The sequence below is a fragment of the Eschscholzia californica genome, unplaced genomic scaffold, assembly GCF_041429995.1.
Source record: "Eschscholzia californica isolate CP2 unplaced genomic scaffold, dmEscCali1.0.p SCAF_2, whole genome shotgun sequence".
Taxonomy (NCBI): Eukaryota; Viridiplantae; Streptophyta; class Magnoliopsida; order Ranunculales; family Papaveraceae; genus Eschscholzia; species Eschscholzia californica.
The window spans coordinates 52,303,280-52,322,776 of NW_028238309.1; the positions used below are offsets into that span (position 1 = coordinate 52,303,280).

A 19,497-nucleotide genomic window follows, 5' to 3' on the forward strand; every position below is an offset into this window, starting at 1 on the left:
CTTGACATTAAAGTTAAGACCACGCATTGAGGTTTTTTTTTTTTTTTTTTTTTGTGTGTGTTGAGAATAGCCATTTTGGGGGTCCAGCCATTCATGGTAAAAGAATAGCCGTTTTAACCTCAATATCAGGAACATCTCTCAACCTATTTTTCTGAATAATTTGGCCTAAAGTTCAACTACATTTTTTATACTCTAATAATTTCAAATTTAATAACCAATGATTCCACTTTCCATCTCTTTTGGGACCTTTGGAGTATATGTCACATCACAAACCATTTGGGCAACCAAGTGTTGACTCCCATTTTCTCTTTTGAAATATTCGTCCTCTATTTATTTATTAAAGGATCTTCAACATAGCATCTCCAATGCAAAACTCAATCGTAGAAACTCGAAGTGTCATATAAGGTTTTTGGAGTTTTTTGTCAAATTAGATCTTCGAATATATTATATAGTTCAGGTTTATGATTTTTGGTTATGATTTCTATACTAATTTATTTGTTAAAACAAAAAATTAATTTTGTTTTTGTAACTAATGTGAAAAGGGCACAAATTTTTCTTCACTTTAAGCTTCCCAACTGTTTGGGCCAGTCTTCGTTATCGTTACTTTAATTTACTATTTAATTTGATTATGATCGATAGGATATTGGTTGAGATCGTTAATGACCATAAATTTAGAAATTTATGAATCAAAGGGAAATGTAATTGCAAGCTCACCCATCCTCTGCGATTAAGATTTTAAAGGGGAAATCATATTTCAGTGGTAATGGCTCATGGCGCAAGGATATGAGTTGGCAGTAAATCCATTTTTTTTGTTGTTTTTTTTCTTTTCCTATTATGTATTATTAAAAGTCCTTAATTGTTCCTATTCTTAACTAATAAGCAAAATATTTGGGATTGGAGTAATTATTAAATATTTACTAGAAAGAGTTTATGATTGTCATGAGAATCTTTAATAAAATAAAAGGGATTGTTGATGCTTCTATGATTTCTCTTGGTAATTACTCATATATACAAGAGTTCTCAAACTTCTTTGGCGTTTCAATATCTTCAAGCACTGCCATAGATCTAAGCTTTTTGCTCAAATCCTAGTAAGAAATCTCTACCACTTTGTTTTGCTTTGGTAATTACTCATTCTCTCTTTCTCTCAACCTTCTCTTTTCCACATATTTTTCTCTTGTTTTTTTCTCTTAACAATTCATTATTAGATTGATTTTTCTCTTATGTAAATTTGGGGTAAAAAGATTTTAGTTGTTCTAAGTTAATACGTCACATAGTGGCTTCTTCTTCGTATTCACATAATACAAATCAATGAGCTTGTTATTAGTTCATAAGGTATCAAAATCTTAACCTAAACCTAAATAAGAACCGACACAATCACACTCGAACACCAATTAAATTAATTGTTGTTGCGTTTTAATCCTATTTTTTTATATGAGACTTCGAGAGTTATTAGGATACATCGTGATGGACCATATAAAAATTCTAAAGGTTTATGAGTCGAAAGCCAGCCATATATTTCTAGGGATATTTTGTAAAACGGGCAAAGAAAGATCTCAGTGATGACTTTGGAGCGCTATTATCATGCTATTTGATAATGCTTCGAGTGAGGGGGCATAGACTAATTGTTGACTTTGATGACGGTTATAACCAGCGACATTTAGTTGTTTACTAGTTAATCCCAATACAGATAAGCGATGAAATTTATCGAGATCCACTCATTTTACTATCTCTAGGACGTCTTTTTGGTTTTCTTGAAGAGTATTACTAAGCACAAAATAATAATAGAAGTAAAATAAAATAATTAAATAAAATGAAACACTAATGATTTTTTTATAACTAAATTAAACTCAAAAACAAAAAGAAGTAAAAAGTCAAATTCAAAATTAAACTCAAAATTTACATTTAAATAATAAAATAGATTTTTTTTTAAATACATTAAAAAAAGGGTCCGTGGGTATATAGACCAAAATAATGTTCAAAAAATGTTTATGATCCAATCTTCCCAAAATATAGATATTTAGTCTTTTTACATTATGGACATAATAACCCATTCTTTATGAAATAACTACCGTCCATGTCCCTAATACAAGAATTGCGGGATTTTTAATTTTCCAGGGTGAATTTGGAAACTACATCTAATGTGGGCGTGATTTGGGGGATTTAAAGCAGCTAACGTATAAATCCGAAATTAATTTTTCTCTTTCTTCTAACCGTTTTGGAAAGCAAATCTATATCCAAATCGATTCAAAACAAAAATCTTAACCAAATCAGTTTTCTCTTTCTTTACATATTTGGAAACCAAATCAATTTTCTCTCTCTTACTAAGTAATTTTTTTCGATTCAAATCAATTTTCTCTCACTTAACTTTCAGATTTGGAAATAGAATATTTTCTTGAATCAATTAAGCGTGATTTGGGGATTAATATACAATTATATCACTTTCTCTCTCTTAACTGTCAGATTTAGAAATAGTAAATTTTTTTGTTAACATTACAGCAACATTTGTTTTAGTTTTTACTCATACATAAATACACATCGAATACAAATTATGAAACAAATACGTAAATTATGTGTTATTTTTTACAAGGAAACCATCATTATTCTTGTATACAACGTAATTTATCAAACGTATGTGGGTCATGTTCAATAAATTACAAATAATTTCTTTTACATTACTCATCGTTTACATTCTGTTACAAAAAAAAAAAATACAAAATCTTCTCTGGTTCAAAAATGGTGCCCATCCATGTACTCTCCATTTGTAGTCTTGAGCAGGACACACAACAATTACACTATGGTTGTGTTTGATATCAGAGAAACAAATCCATGGAAATACAAGAGTTTCATGGAAAGTCTTCCACGGAATTTACTTCGTGGAAATAAGAGTTCTTTCTTTTGGTAGTCATTTATTATTCCGTGGAATTACGACCTCTGATATTTGGTTGACAATTAACTTCTACGAATATAATATTTAATTAAAAGTTTTTATTTACTCTTTATGTAGTCTAAATGATATTTTTACTTTTGCGAAAATTACATTTTCATCCTTATGTTGTCTAAATTACATTTTTACCCTTATGTTTTCATAATGATATTTTTACCCCTATGTTGTAAAATTATTTAACCTAGTGTCACTTTACTAATTTAAGTGTAAAAATATCATTTTGATATTATACGAGGGTATAAGTGTCATTTTGACAACATAAAGGTAAAATGTCAATTTGATATTATAAAAGGGTAAGAATGTAATTTTGGCTATAAAAATCGAAAATGTCATTTTGACAACTCTGTAAACATGTATTTGGTAAGAAGGACAAAAATGTCATTTGCCAATGTATAAGTAAAAAATTTAATTTGCTCAATTTTATGGGTAAAAATATCATTTTGAACATATATGAAGATAAATATTAGGTTTCAAGTATCCGAATATATTAAAATATTTTTATTTTGATTTTTGACTATCCACGGAAATTAATTCCGAGGGGGGAACAAGGAATTAAAAGTGGACTATTTCATGGAAATAGATTCCCTAGAGAATTAAAGCCATAGAATTACACTTCGTATCAAACGGAGGAAATACCTATTTCCATGGAAATTCTTTTACTTCAATGGAAATGGGAGATATCAAACACACCCTATATGTCGAAGAGCTAATCCAAATGCTTTTGCACCACCAGGAAACAACTGACCAACTTCAGTAAATATTTTCTCCCAGCCATCCGATTTTATTTTCGTTGACTTACTTTGATTTGATGATTCTGTTTGAAATTTCATCTGTTATATCAAATCTACACACATAAATACACATACGTTAAACAAAAAATCATATATTGTATTATAAATTACATGTAAAGTTCCGTAAATTATGTATAATGTTTGTCAAATTTTAACAATATTTGAAGGGTTTGAGTGGTTTGGTAAGCTTAACAATGCTACTGTTTTGGGCGAAAAGTACGCGTAATGGTAAATAAATAATACATAATTTATGTGCACTTATTTCAAAGTACATGAGATTTGGTAGTGAAGCGAAGTTGTTCTACTAATGAAATGATTTTGGGTTTAAAGTACGCGTAATTTTCAATAAATTACTCACAATTTATGAACATTAATATAACGTTTTTGATATTCCTGATAAAGTATGGATAATTTTTTACAAAATACATATATTATGTTTTCTGTTATAAAAACATCGTACGGAAGATGTTTGAGTAATTTACTATAAATTATGGGAATTTACCAGAAACTACATGTAATGTAGATTCTGTTATGAGGAACCGTACGGAAAAACGCCGGTTTCATAAATCTGTACGGATTGAAAATGAAATCTGAAGAACAAATGTGAATATCATAAACTTAAACAACAATCTAAAGATATATGATATGATGATTGATTGCAATAATAACATACTCGATTTGAAGGATTCAGAAAAGAAAATAAACATCAAACATTCGAAAAATAATGAATTAGTAAACAAATCTTTGGAACTTTTACTCAAATCATATATGATCAACTTTAGAGAGAGAATCTGTTATAATAAACTAAAGGGTTATTTTGCGAAGGGTCGTACATAAGTACCGTGTTTTGCGAAAGGGACATGACTGTTTGTTATTTTGTGAAGGGGTCGTGGACTAGGATTGACCGTTAAATAAATGTTAGATTTAACTTCACATTAGATGAAAAGTTAACGCCGTTATGTAAATGTAACGGTGTTACCTCAAGTAATCCGATAGACGCTATTCCTCTACATAGATGGCTAAAATCTATTGATAAAACTTGCCTAATCTCACATTTGTTTTATAAGAAAATAACTTATTCAGTTCATTTTCTTCCCTTTTTATTTCTTCTGACTTTTGATTTTCACCGGACAATGAAGAGGTGTTGCCGATTGATAGAACTTGTTTAACCCTTTAGATGAGTGCACTGAAAGTGACTACAATGCATTGTAGTGGCACAACATTAGTGCACTAAAATGACCAATTTATCAACCATTTTAATGGGATCACTTTGTTTGATCTAATAATTTAGAAGAAATTCGAAGTTACCTAAGTTCTTAATAGAAGTAGCTAAGAAATCTAGAAAAATAATAGTGAATGTCTTAATTTGTTACTTGTTACTTTTACGAATTAGTGTCAAAACTGTATAAAGTTTACTTAAATATAACCATAAATTTTTATGTAATGTAGATAGAATTAACGGTGTTAAAGCTTAACGACGTTAAAACTTAACTGGTCAATCCTAATCCACGACCCCTTTGCAAAATAATAAACGGTCACGACCCTTTCGCAAAACCCAGTACTTATGTACGCCCTTTCTCAAAATAACCCTAAACTAAAACAGAATATAAAAACTTATAAAACAGACGAAAATTGACTTCGATAATGTGTTTTACCTGAATAACGATGAAGAGGATGATTTCAGCAGCTTGATTTTTTTATGAACAAGATGATTTCAGCAGCTCTAATGAATATGAAACGATGAAGAAGATGATATCAGCAACTCTAATGAATATGAAACAATATTTCTGATTTAATGGAGGATTTCCAGAAGATTAAGATGTAGAGAGAGAAAGAGAACTATTATTTTAGTTTCAATTACAGATTTATAATGAAGATCATGATTTTTTTTTTGTTTAGAAACGTGATTGGAGAGAGAAATTGGGAGATAAAAATGAAAAAGATATTTGGTGAATTAGAAGATAAATGTGTTTTTATATTTAAGGAAGGTTAGTTTAGGTATTAAAATTTATTATATATTCTAGGGATTTGTGTTTTCTCCCTAGATTAATCCAAATGGACTAGATATCCATTAAGATTAACATTTTGGTTTTTAAACCCTTTACGGGATGGATTAAAACTGCTATTAGGGGGCGTTTTTTTGGTCTATATGCTCATAAATTCTTAAAAATAATAAAGTTGGATTTATTGTAAAATGTTAAAAACAAAAATGACAACTAAAGCGACTAATGGTAGCGACAGTTAGTCTCCTGTTAGTTTGTGATGGTCACGTTAATTTTCTTTAGTTTGTGATGGTCACACTAATTAATAGTCAGTCAATGACTCTAACTTAAAAGATTATGAAGTCTTATTGTAAAGTCATTACTTAGATATTCTTTACCAGTTTTACGAAATTTCTCTTATTTCTGTCTTTACTTCATTGATATTCAATTAACACAAGTCAATAAATGATGGATTGCTTCCACCGTTAATTGAACTGTGATATTTGGGCGTTGTAGGTAGATGCACAACTAATTGAGCAATCAGTTGTTTAGCCTAATATGTTACCTTAACATGCTTATATATTTTTATGGGTGATTTTATTTTCTAATATTCGTTTACTTTTATATTTTTTTACTGAATATGTTTTACCTAAATATGTCACATGTCTAGGCAGAGCCAAAATTTTAAGTTAAATGCAACTAGTCGAAAATTTGTTAAAAAACAAAGTCCTACTTGCAACACCTATATACTTGCAAACTTTAATTTGAGGTCAATTTTGTGGCGTCTAGTTTGTTTATCATGATTCTTACACATGTTAACTTTCTATCTCAATCTAAAATAAGTGACTTGTAACAAGGGAAAATGGTTGTTTGGGTTCAAAAAAATATCAAAATAATAAAAAAACCTTGATCTTTTTCTATTAGGTAAAACTTACCAAAATATTATGTTAATAACTTGCAAAGTTTAAAATAATATTAGTAATTACTATTAAGGTCATTTTTTATTTTTTCTATTTCTAAAATACTCTCACCAACTAAAACTTTCTCTTTCTAAAATTCAGAATTTTTTTGGACTTATTTTCATTCTTCTTCCCGAATCTTCATCTTCTTGATTCTTCTTGATTCTTCTTCGAATCCAATCCTTTTCGATTTCAATCTTCTTCTGATCAAATCTTCTTCTTACCCCATTCGTCATCTTCACAAATTCTTCAGCTTCAAGAGATCTTCATATTTATTTAACCCTAAAGTAAATATACAAAATTTGAAAGAACCCTGCAATTTTATCAAAATCATAATCAGATAATACAATCATACCCACCATGAACCTTAAATTTCACTAAATATAACAAAATCCCAGTTTGATTCAAACCCCATGACTCCCCAGTTTGATTCAAACCCCAGAACAGATTGTTGCAGACACGTTTGCAGAACAGATTGTTGCAGACACGTTTGCAGAACAGATTATTGCACACACGTTTGCAGAACAGATTGATGCAAACACGTTTGCATAACAGATTGATGCAAACACATTTGCATAACAGATTGATGCAAACACGTTTGCATAACAGATTGTTGCAAACAGGTTTGCATAATAGATTGTTGCAAACACGTTTGCAGAAAAAACGTAAAGAAAAAAAACGCCGTTTTTTTCAGGGTTTTTTTTTTGAAAAAAAAGTATTGAAAGTGGATCTTGTTAGAAAGCTAATGAAAAATCATTTCTAAATATATAATTTTTATAGAAATAAATTCGGATGCACCAAAATAAATTTGTCTTTATTCCATTTCCTTTTGATAAGCATCGCTTCAATTATCCATCAGTAGTGGTTGTAATGTCATTTCCAACACGACAAAAATCGAATTTAGAAAGAAATAGAGTATCTCATCATCTAATTAAGCTTCATTTGTAGTTTTTTTTCTTTTGACGATAAATGTTGCATTCCAGTTTTATTTTTTCGTTTGACGAATTCGTTTCTCCATTTTTAGTATCACCTTGATAATCTTTGGAAGTCTCTTTTGATATATAGTTTAACAAAATCTTGTCTCTCTCCTGATCGAAACGATCATATTCTTTTTTAAGGTTTTTTTTCCTCTCTATAGAAATTCATATTTCTTCTAGCACATATAACTATCATACTACCTAAATTTTATTCGCATGCGGCATGTATAAATGGTGTAGGGGCAAAAACATCATTTCCGTCATTTGAACCTCCAGTCTATTTTTTCAAGAACGAGAAAGAGAGAGATGGGCAGAAGAGAGAAACAAGAGGGAAAAAGAGAGAGAAAGTGAGATTAAGAAAAAGAGAACGAGCAGGAGATAGAGAAAAGGGAAGAGAGAAAGAAGTGAAAATTAGGAGACGAAAATCAAACAAGTAAATTGATGGACTCAAAACAACATTGTCCCCTAAGTCAAGTCTAATGGATGGAGTCAACAATTGGTTGCCCAAGTAGTCCAATGTGTTGACATAAACTCCATAATCTTGGATGTCACAGGTTCGATTCCTAGAGGAGGTGGTTTCCATTGTTTATTGAACTTGAGTTATTAAGGTATAAACAATGTTGTTGGGCTATAGGCCCGTTTTTTGTAAGAATTCGAATAACAACACTTATTAATATTGTAATTCGGTGCACTTTGACTTAAATAAAAAAAATAGAAGCACCATAAAAATAAGGCTTACTTCTCTAATGGCCACCAACTTTGTGACCAGCTTCCCGCCTGACCCCCTACTTTACGAGAAATACCCATATGACCCCCTTCCGTTATAACACCGTTAGTCTCTCTCTTCCATTATTTTCTCTCTCCTCCAGCATGTTTTCTCTCTCTGCCACCTCGTTAAAACAAGCCACATCATCGTCTTCACCAACAGGGTCGCCGGCCGGCGACCTTCAAACTTTTTTTTTTTTCTCTCTCTCTCTCTAAAAAAAAAGAAATTTTTTTTTTGATTCTCTCATCTCTCTCTCAACTCCGACGAAGGGGATTTTCCTTCGCCGGAGTAGGTCGAAGTCGACCTAGTTCGACCTTGAACAGATCTGTTCAAGGTCATTTCGCGACCTTGAACAGATCTGTTCAATGTCGATTTCGACCTACTCCGACGAAGGGAAACCCCCTTCGCCGGAGTTTAGAGAGAGAGAGAGAGAAGAGAGAAAAAAAAAAGTTTGAAGGTTGCCGGCCGGACAAATTCCGGCCGGCGACCCTGTCGGTGAAGACGATGATGTGGGCTTGTTTTAACGAGGTGGCAGAGAGAGAAAACATGCTGGAGGATAGAGAAAAGAAATGGAAGAGAGAGACTAACAGTGTTATAACGGAAGGGGGCCATATGGGTATTTCTCGTAAAGTAGGGGGCTAGGCGGGAAGCTGGTCACAAAGTTGGGGGTCATTAGGGAAATAACCCTAAAAATAATTTCTTTATTAGAGCATCTCTAATGCAAAACTTAAAAAAAAAACCCTATTTGACTTATGTGTTGAGTCTCAATTGAGATTCTCTTTTCTATGTGGCTAACTTGAGTATCTCTAATTCAAGTCCTTCTCCAATGCAACACTCTAAAAAACTCTAATAGATACACATGTCACACATACATTTAATAGGAAAAAGTGGTTGAAAAAGAAAGGCTTCTATTGGTCTAAAAATTAAATTTGATGACTAGGACACTTAAGACTCTCAAAAGAGATCTCAAAAATAGAGTTTCTAGTTGAGACATCTTAAAACTTAATGCTTCCACATCATCCTAAGATCTCGATTGAGTTTTGCATTGGAGATGTTTTTTCTCAAAAAAAACTCTACAGTCCTAAGTGGCACTTGGGATTTTAAGATTAAGTCTTGCATTGGAGATGCTCTTAGGAAATATAGTCACCTTCTTGATGCTAGTTGGGGTTTCCTCAAATAAAAAAAAGGTACATAAGGAGAAAAGGTCAGAATTGGTTTCCTCTGTTCATATTTTACTAAAAGAAACACGTTCACTCTTTCATTTTCGTGAGCAATCTTTATTCTTCTCACATGCCCATCAACTGTTTGTTTAATTACTCCAAAGTAGTTGAGCATCATCAAATTTCAATTAATATAATGGAACAAACAAATAAATGAATGTTGTCTAATCTTTACTACCCCAAACCACGTAATCAATCAAATCAAATCATCATAAAAGTAAACCAATGTCTTGGGCTGTATTCAACTAGTGTTTAAACGGATTCTTTCAAGGTTTGGACATTAAATTGTCTTGTATTCGATCTCTGTTTGTTTATAAACAAAACATCTAATTTGGGTTGATAATTTTTCTTCTTGGTTTAGGATTTTAATGGCGGATAACAGTGAACCATTGTTATTAAAGAAGAGGGTATATTATGAAAATTGCCCTGGTTGCAAAGTTGATCAACTTAAAGATTCACAGGAAGGGCCACCTTACAAACTATTGTTTTATATATTTATTGTAGTACTTAGCTCTGGTAAGTTCTCTTTATCTTGGGTTAGTTACTCATTCTTCTTCTTCATATACTCTTTCAATTTCCTATATAGTTGTGGGTGTTGTAAGAAATTGGATTCTCAAATGAATTTGTATATTTGGTTTGAGTAAATTCAAATTCAAGCTTGTTTGAAACTAGAAAATGCGATAGAATTTGAAGATATAATACGGGACACCGGAAAGGATGGAAGTGTTAGGTGTTGAATTATTTGCTATTTCACTGATATACACCTCTCTGTATCTATTTTGGTTTTCATTTCAGCTCTACCAATATCATCTCTCTTTCCTTTCCTTTACTTTATGGTACGTATTTGCGTTTATGCTCCACTTAAAATTATTTTCCGTTAGTATTCCTTTTCATCCGAGTGTTACCCTGCATTTGTATCGGAAATATTAAAAGTTAGTTCCTTTGGAAGTTAACTCTATTTCGAAAATCTGTAAGTGTCATGGAACAACTTTTTGGTATTTTCGATGTCTTAGGTGTTTGCAAATAAATTCCAACAGAGTTTTTATCGCCATTTCTTGTAGATAAGAGACTTCCATATTGCAAAAAAGGAGGAAGATATTGGATACTATGCAGGATATGTAGGTCAGTAGTTTTATGTTTGAAACCTTATATCAACAGGACAAGATAATCGTCAATGATAGTGTTTTGCCATTACAACAAAAATAATGGTCTTTTTTCGATAATTATTCAAAATGTTACAAATTTTCCCATATTTGATTAGTCTTGCTTTGCCACATAGATATTATAATAGCCAGAGCTAGAACCAAAAATAGGGCCTAGAATAAGTAAACGTCATATTTTGCACACACATACTTAGTGTTCTTTTTGTTAGCTCCTATGATAGAAAGTTGGTAAGTAGAAATAAAGAATTCTTTTTTGTAACTTTTTAACCAGTTCTCTTTCCTAATTTTACTATAAAAACTTGTCCTTCTCCTGAATAAAAAGCTTAGTACATAGAAAATAATTATTAAATTTATTTTCTGATTGAGAAAACAAAAATGATGGTATGCCCGTCCAAGTACCCCGGCCGAGATTTCTTGGCGGGCATACCATCACCAGTGTTGAGAAAACAAATGCCTTCAATGAAAGTTACCAAAAATAGTTGTAGCTTGTAGGTTTGTTCCTAAATGGTAGTGGGAAGATTTAGAGTTGAGTTGGGATAGTAGTAGGTTTTATGCTAAAAAAGATAACACATTTGAGATGGTAGCAATCGTTGGATGAGCAACAAATAAGTGTGTAATAGGTGTAGGAATATTAGGAGTTTTAATCACAAGGGTGAAAGACTATTATATTTTATTTTATAAAGTAAGCAACCTTGTAGTAGCCCACCCTAATACGAGTCCTCAACATTGGTATAGCAATGGTTTGGTGCATTTTATAAGTTTGTTGTTCTTGACCACTAAATAAATGCAGGTCAAACTAGAAGTGTAGATCAAGTAGATGAATTATAGACATTGAAAGGAAAAAATAAAACTAGAAGTGTAGATGGGGTGGATTGGACTTGAGACCTTTAGAGTGGCTCAGCTGTAGTTTACCAACTAGGCAAGAAGTACTTCATGTAATATATTTGCATTTCCTTTTTATATATATAGTCAAATTTTGGGGCCCTTACAAGTTACAACACCACCCAAAGCCCCCGCTTTGGTGGCTTTGGGCCTAGGCCGACCCAGAATATATATTAATTTTCCAACTAAAATGATAATAAAAGGTGATCAGTTATAACAACATTTTGTCATTCAGTTTATCTTTGTAAGCTTATCTTAACTGGGGTTTTGACCATTTTTCGTTGGTTCGCGTGTTTCACTGAAAAATGTTTCGACGTCCGTTTTTCAATGATAATAGGTAATGATTATAAACAGTTTTATAACTTTTTACCTTTCTCTTACATTGATCAAGAACCAGACTCATTAAAATGCCTTCATATTGAAATGCTAACAATGCCTTTTTCTTGAAGGCGCGGCATTTATGTTTGGAAGAGTTCTGACTGGTATAGCTTGGGGAGTCTTAGCAGATCGGTATGGCCGGAAACCTGTCATCATGTTTGGTGGTATTATAGTGTAAGTACTCCTGGAGTTCATTTACTTAATAGTTTCATCGATATTTTTTCAAAGTTTGGTTGCTTTATGTGAAAAGAAGTACTAAAAACTATTGGCACCACAGAGTTACAACAGTACTACAACAAGTAACTATTTAAGCGGATATGGTTATGTACTCGCGTCAGTAGTTTTATTGAGTCATTCCAATTTTAAAACAATTGCACAACATGTTCCATTTGTATGGTTGTGGTTATTCACAATAAAATTTTTAATTTACAAAAACAACAAATGAAATAACTGAAAAAACATGTCTAAAGAAATATAATCTTGTCGAATAATGGTTGTAAGTTTGTTGAGCCAGTAAAATGACTTCACCCATACTCATCTTTTATCTATGACTTTGTTTATTTCCGTTGCAGGGTTGTGTTCAATATTCTATTTGGTCTAAGTACAAACTATTGGATGGCAATTTCGACGAGGTTTCTTCTTGGATGTTTAAATGGAACTCTTGGCCCAATAAAGGTACTGAGGTACTAAAGGCTCAATTGTGTAGCTACATGGATATCAGTTAGGATTTGGGATTAGAATTATCAAAACAAATATCAGTTAGCATTTAGTTTTCTCCAAGTTTGTTTTGCATAAACATTTCGAGTTAATTAGTTTGATTGGTTTCTAGGCATATGCTAGCGAAGTTTGCCGAGACGAATATCAGGCTTTGGGACAATCACTGGTAAGTATAGCTTCACATTTCTTCTTTTTTTGTTTGTCAGAGATATAGTTGCTTAATCACTTAAAAACTCTGCAGCTTATCTCATTTGAAAATTGTTCACGAAAAATTGCTTTTCAGATTAGTACTTCATGGGGAGTAGGGTTGGTTATTGGCCCATCTCTTGGAGGTTTCCTTGCTCAGGTATGAATATACTTTTCTTCTTTTAGAGTATTTCTTTCTTTATATCTATTAATTTGAATTTTTGAACAAAATTCAGAGTATTAATACTGTTTCCTAAATTAATTTATTCCTAGCCAGCAGAGAAATATCCGAATATATTTCCCAAGGGTTCTCTCTTTGATAGGTAAGCAATTTCATCATATTTCTTCTTTGTCTCAGTTCACCAGTTTATTTGTCGAAGTTTATTATATGATGATGCTCTGAAACATAAACATCGCAGATTCCCATACTTCTTGCCGTGCCTATGTATTTCGGCATTTGCAGCAGTTGTATTGGTAGCAACTTACTGGCTTCCAGTATGTTTCTTAATCCTTTATATACTCGTTTATTCCACAACAACTATTATTAGGAGCATAGCCTACGAACTATTATACTTTCATGATTCTAAGTGCTGCAAATGTTTTATTTTTTGAACAAAGAACTAATCAATAGATTGCGAGGGAGAAGAATGAAAGTAAACCAAGTACATGAGCATTGAAAATAACTTCAAAAACTAACATAACCTCTAAAATGAAAACAAAATTCTGATATTTGATCATTGAAAATACACTTCTGATCACTATGGTTTTTCTCCAGAGGTTTATGTCCCAATCCCATCCTAACATGTGATCTTCTTATTGAGGGAATTATGCAATTTCATCCAAAAAACAAAGGGAATTCTGCAATTGGGTCATCCTTATCAGAGGTGATAACCAAATTGTATAGGTGTAATAGTTCATGTTTGAAATTATTATCACACTTATATCTTGGAACTAGGATGCCATGAGATGTATCGACCGTTACTCTCTTAATTTAGCTTTCTATATCCAATATAAGTGGAACAAGGTACTGATTTAACAACTCACAAATCGTTATGTAACTCTTGTTGAATCTTGAAAATGTGAGCCATAAGCTTTTCCTTTGAGATTTGATAACGAAAGTAAGAGAGAAGTAAGGATAAGGAATAAACGATAGGTAGAATGAGACAAGGACGATTCCTAAAAGCGTTTTCAGGAGTTTGAGAACTCATAGAACCAAGGAATGAAATTTCGGTTTCGGTGGAAATTTCGGTCAGTTCAAAAGTGGAAACGTTTCGTAGAAATGTTTCGGTCAGGGTGGAAATCTTACAAATCTACAGATATGATAGAAATATGATGCAATTATGTATAACAAGATTATTAAACCATAATGAAGCACAAAAATGATGTTTAACATTATCAATTAGTTTGAGGGAGTATTAACAATCACACAGTTACTTCCGGGGGTAAATTGAATAACTCTTTGGTTGTAACACCCAAAAGATAACATTCTTACTGATAATAGTTAATAGTTAACAAACTATGTTAGTTTGAGAAGGTATAGTCAATTACGCAGTTATATCAGGGGTGTTACTAAGATAAAATCAATTTAGGCAGTTAAGTCAAGGTGTAAATCATTCAAATGGACTTAAAAACCATGGGAAACATAACATAAATATCAAGAGAGATCTAAGAGAAATGAAGATGAAAAAGACGAAGGAAGGGATATGTTTCTAGTATTAGTTTCTCCGATTTTTTTGCTAGATTTCTACTATGTCAGTCGAAATTTCTATCATGTCAGTGGAAATTTCGATATTTCCAACAACTTCGGTGGAAATTTCGATCATGTCGGTGGAAACTATGCAGGAAATCGTTGTAAGTGTTATTTCGTGCACCTAATCTCATTTTAGGAAACGTTTCGCGAAATTTCGGTGAAATTTCGGGAAGTTTCATTCCTTGCATAGAACCATGCTATGTTTTGGCCTCCTATGGCGCCAGTGTGTTGGGTTATAAGGATTATAAAATATAAATAATGTAAACACACTTAAATCGTGTAAGGGAGTACACTACATCGACTCTCTCAATAGCACCAAATCTTTTTAAAACCCTTATTGTAAACATGGTTACATGTAACTCTGATTAAAAGGATCTTTATGGTTTATCGGAACTATATTCTTTTATTTCTATGGTGCATGTGGTTATACTCTATGAACATAAGTTATATAAAGGTCTACTGTGAAACATTTATATGCTATATCGTTGTAGGAAACAATGCACAAACATAGTGTAAAACATGAAGAACAGTATCGGAATGATGTGAACGAAGCTATAGAAGAGGCAGGTGGGACAGTGTCAGATTCAAAGGAAAGCCTTCTGAAGAACTGGCCATTAATTTCATCCATTATTGTTTACTGTGTTTTCTCGCTTCATGATATGGCATATACAGAGGTACCCGTCCTCCCTTCTACTTTCCTGGTATCTCATTTGTCTTTTCTTTCCATAGAGTGTTTATCGGGAATACGTATGAATTGTCACTGTAATTAAACTTCTTGCCTTTTCAATGATATTTACTCGAAACTTTATATCGACATTCATGGAGTGAGTATGAAATTTTTGGATAGGTTTTCTCATTGTGGGCTGTCAGTCCTAGAAAGTTAGGGGGTTTGAGCTATACAACTAAAGATGTTGGTGAAATACTTTCAATATCAGGTATATAGATAACATTGCATCTGTTTTCTCAGTGTATACCAGTTACTTCCATTTATATTTGAGATAGTACCTGACTTTTAATTTGTAATTAGGATGTGGTCTCTTACTGTTTCAACTTCTTCTATACCCAATGGTTGAGAGAATCTTTGGGTACATGACGATATCTCGAACTGCAGCGGTATGCTTTCCACACTGTTTTTTATATCTACAGTAAGTTCACATGAGTTTTTATATCTGCAGCGGTATGCTTCCATCCGCTTCATTGTGATTCTGTTTGCAGCTTTTATCTGTACCATTGCTGGCGAGCTACCCCTTAATAGCTCATCTATCTGGATTTAGCCTTTCAATTTTAATCAATTGTGCATCTGTACTGAAGAATGTTTTATCTGTAAGTACTAACTTAACTAATACTACCACTAATTTCAATAGTTTAAAAAGAGAAAATGAAAAAGAATGCCAATTCGTAATACTTTTGACAGCTTTCGATTATCACTGGGTTATTCATTCTACAAAACAATGCAGTGGTAATTTTCTCATCTTTACGGGTTTGTTAAGTTTTGTTCCCAAATTATATTTTGGGAAATGATAAAGTTACAAAAGATTTTGACAAAAGAAAGTTCCCAGCTGATGTGGCGGTTGTGGTTTGAAACTTTGACCAAATCTAGGCCGTTGAGAGATGAATATCACAACCTCCACATCAGCTGGGAACTTTCTTTTGTAAAAATCCTTTGTAACTCTAGCATCTCCCTTATATTTTTCCGCTCCGATTCAATAACAAACAAGTATTTGTGATTTTGATCTCGATACATTGACAGCCTCAACACCAAAGAGGAGCTGCGAACGGGATTTCGGTAACAGCAATGTCTCTTTTTAAAGCAATTGGTCCAGCAGGGGGAGGTGCTCTGTAAGTAGTACACTGCTATATGTTGTTCTTCTTCAAATCTTGCCATGGGAATGCAGTATTCTTTTTCCATTTCCTTCTGTTCTATACATCGAACTTTTCGTTGTTGTCTAATAGAGGACAAAATCGTATAATTTGATTTACAGGGTGGGTAAGTGAGTTTAACCGTGTTTACAGATGTCTGAGTGTAGGCTATATTATTTCGAATACCTGGGGACATGGAGGGGCGACTATCCCTCATGCTCCTTGCTAGATCCGTCTCCGCAAGTCACTAAGCAGGCAGCCAGCCAGCCCCGAGTCCTGAGCCAAACTACTTAGATTTGAATCTCAAGTCTTACTGGTGGTATTAAAGAAACCGATTATTTCTTCTACGATTTACATAATTTAAGCTTTTAGCCATCCAAGAATCAGTTGTTGTGATCCAGACTTGTCTTAAATGTGTCTGTCCTTCAAGCAGTTATCCCTGTGAAACGATGTCAAAGATTCTTTACGCAATAATCTCCATAAAGTACAACGACTCCATCGTACAAAAGGCAGAATGGTAGTTTAGTACCCTCCAATGAAGTTGACAACTAACCCTATAATGAAACATACATAAACTTGTCTACTCCTTGATCGCAAATTTTCATATGGTAGTAATGTGTGTTTCTAATGTATTATACATGTATTGTTTACAGATTTTCGTGGTCACAAACCCGAAGAGATGCTTCATTTTTGCCAGGTCTGTATATTTCTACTCAATTCCAAAGTTTGCATTTATGACGTTTGTATGTTGGTAAAAATCATTCTGTTATCCACACAATTGACTGAACTGCGTCTGCTTGCATGCTTTATTATCTTAAAACCTAAATCCCGATCTCTTAAATGTTATTCACATTTTTGTTGTTGATTTGCAGGAGTTGAGATGGTTTTCTTTGTCCTCAATGTTATTGAGCTAATTGGGTTCGCAATGACCTTCAAACCATTTCTTGCACTCCCGCCAAGACGTCGACTGATATAAGAGAGGAAATGCCTCATGGTGAAGAATGAAAATTAGATCATAGGGGTGATTCTTTTTGTATTGAAGGTATAATAATCACTAATAACAAACAATAAGAAATTGGGGTGGAAACATAATGTAACAGGAATAAAAGCCACCAACTCTATTAATCTGGTAATGTTGAATAGGGTTATCCCCTTGGACTATAAGGTTAAAAGTAGTTGTCTTTTAACCTTAATTCACCTTTGACAACTAGGACTTTTAGAGGCTTTGTTAGAGCGTTCCATTGGAAATGCTCTAAGGCTCAACATCTGTATCAGTCATCTGTATCAGTTGGGCTTAAAATCCCCGTAGCCTTGAAAAGAAATCAGAATCCCTAGGAAAAAAAAGAAATTGACACTATGAAACCCTAGAAATTCCCTCTCAATAACAACCCCAACAAACGAGAGAAATGTAAAATCGCAAGAAAATTTGGGTTTAACACAGGCCGAACGGAGATATGGCCGACTGCAATTGCTCAAGTCGTTTCTCTCTCCCCATGGCCTGACCAGTCGAAGCCAGTCACATCATCGTTCGACTTGTTGTTGGCCTCAATTTTCGATTAACATTTTTAGAAAGTGAACCACTTCATTTGGGATTCAAACCTGAACCATTCTCAATAATTTCTAACGGGCTCATTCAAATCCCCATGTCCACCCAAAAGAAAATGAAACTCATTCCAATATCAAATTTTGGAAATCAAGTAATAAAGACAGATAGTTTCGTCAAGCTCTTGGATGACAACATTGAAACCCTAAATTTTTTATAGGTAGTACCCTAAGGTGAATCAACTAATAATCTTCTTTTCAAAATTACCTAAATACCCCTCCTTATCAACAACGCTCAGTCATATGCTCGTATGTACTAATTAAATAAAACTCGCCAAGAAAACTTGACCATTGTATCAGATAAGGGTCGCGGAGGGGTCTTGACTATTGTATCGTTAATTCTTCACGAAAAGAGACATATATTAGGAAGGGAAACGAAGGAAAAATATTACCAATACAATTTTTGGATGATAGAGGTCCATTGGAAAGGAAAATGATGTTTAAGAAAAAAGAGCAATAAACTTCAACAAAAGAAAAAAAGAAAAGAGAAATAAAGGTGGGACGGTGAAAATAACTTAGATAAGGGTACTTTAGGATTTATCATATATTTAACGATCTGTAGAAATCCACAAAAATTTAGGAAGGGTTATTTGTGGAAGTTCTTAATGAGTTATTTTAATTTTGAGTCCCTACTTTGTGACCAACTTCAGTTTTGGCCCCCTATTTTCGTAAATTTAAAATTTGCCCATTTTTGTTAACACCGTCAATTAACTTTAATGATTAATTGTTTTGTTTCCATAATTTTCCTTCTTATAAAAGTGATTTTGTAAATTCAAAATTGTCCCCAATCAAATATGGATTAATTCTAAAAAATTCCAACTTTTTTAAAACCAATATGGGGCCAAAATGGAATTCATTTTAAAAACATTAAAGACACATCATCTCTCCGTCTCTCTCTCTCCTCTATTCCATCACCTCTTTCCTCCGCATCATCTCTCCCGCGACCTCATCATCTTCTCTGGCGAAGGTCACCGACCAGTCAAATTTTCCAGCGACCTTCCAACTTTTATTTTTTTACTTTCTTCTTATATTTCCCTCTTCTTTCTTCTTCTCTCTCGCTCTTCTCCCTCTCTCTCTCTCTAAAGCTCTAGCGAAGGAGAGGGCCCCTTTGCAGGAGCACTGCTTTCTAGACGAGACCAGACTAGATTCAATTAGAGACGATGGTGAAGAAGATGACGAAGGGTTCAGTTGGAGAAGAATGTGGCTTATCTTCATTTCCTCTCCTTCACCAGAGCACTGGTTTCTAGACGAAACCAGACAGGTTTCAATTGGAGACAATGGTGAAGAAGACGATGAAGGGTTCAGTTAGTGAAGAATGTG

The 19,497-nt window shown here is 33.1% G+C and overlaps 1 protein-coding gene across 4 annotated transcripts; it reads left to right on the forward strand.

The window, feature by feature from the left end:
- The first annotated feature begins 645 nt into the window (after nt 1-645).
- On the forward strand, nt 646-17,700 carry LOC147558892 (protein ZINC INDUCED FACILITATOR-LIKE 1-like). Of its 4 annotated transcripts, none has more exons than XM_086660640.1 (18): nt 646-794; nt 10,001-10,155; nt 10,435-10,475; nt 10,701-10,761; nt 12,134-12,236; nt 12,635-12,737; nt 12,892-12,945; nt 13,063-13,125; nt 13,239-13,288; nt 13,385-13,460; nt 15,207-15,389; nt 15,563-15,650; nt 15,743-15,828; nt 15,931-16,038; nt 16,130-16,174; nt 16,466-16,554; nt 17,229-17,272; nt 17,448-17,700. In XM_086660640.1, the coding sequence occupies exons 1-18, from the start codon at nt 784-786 to the stop codon at nt 17,549-17,551; spliced, it is 1,464 nt and encodes a 487-aa protein (XP_086516766.1). In that variant the 5' UTR covers nt 646-783; the 3' UTR covers nt 17,552-17,700. The 4 variants fall into 4 exon arrangements, with proteins under 4 accessions (XP_086516766.1, XP_086516769.1, XP_086516767.1 ...); XM_086660641.1 differs by lacking the exon at nt 646-794 and adding an exon at nt 9,643-9,910; XM_086660642.1 differs by lacking the exon at nt 646-794 and having other exon boundaries at nt 9,932-10,155.
- The last annotated feature ends 1,797 nt before the right edge of the window (nt 17,701-19,497 follow it).

Excerpts from the sequence above, each read along its gene's own strand:
- LOC147558892 (XM_086660640.1), top strand. Across the intron at positions 10,156-10,434 it reads TATTGTAGTACTTAGCTCTG|CTCTACCAATATCATCTCTC; the intron begins GTAAGTTCTCTT and ends TTTTCATTTCAG. Across the intron at positions 15,651-15,742 it reads TGAAATACTTTCAATATCAG|GATGTGGTCTCTTACTGTTT; the intron begins GTATATAGATAA and ends ATTTGTAATTAG.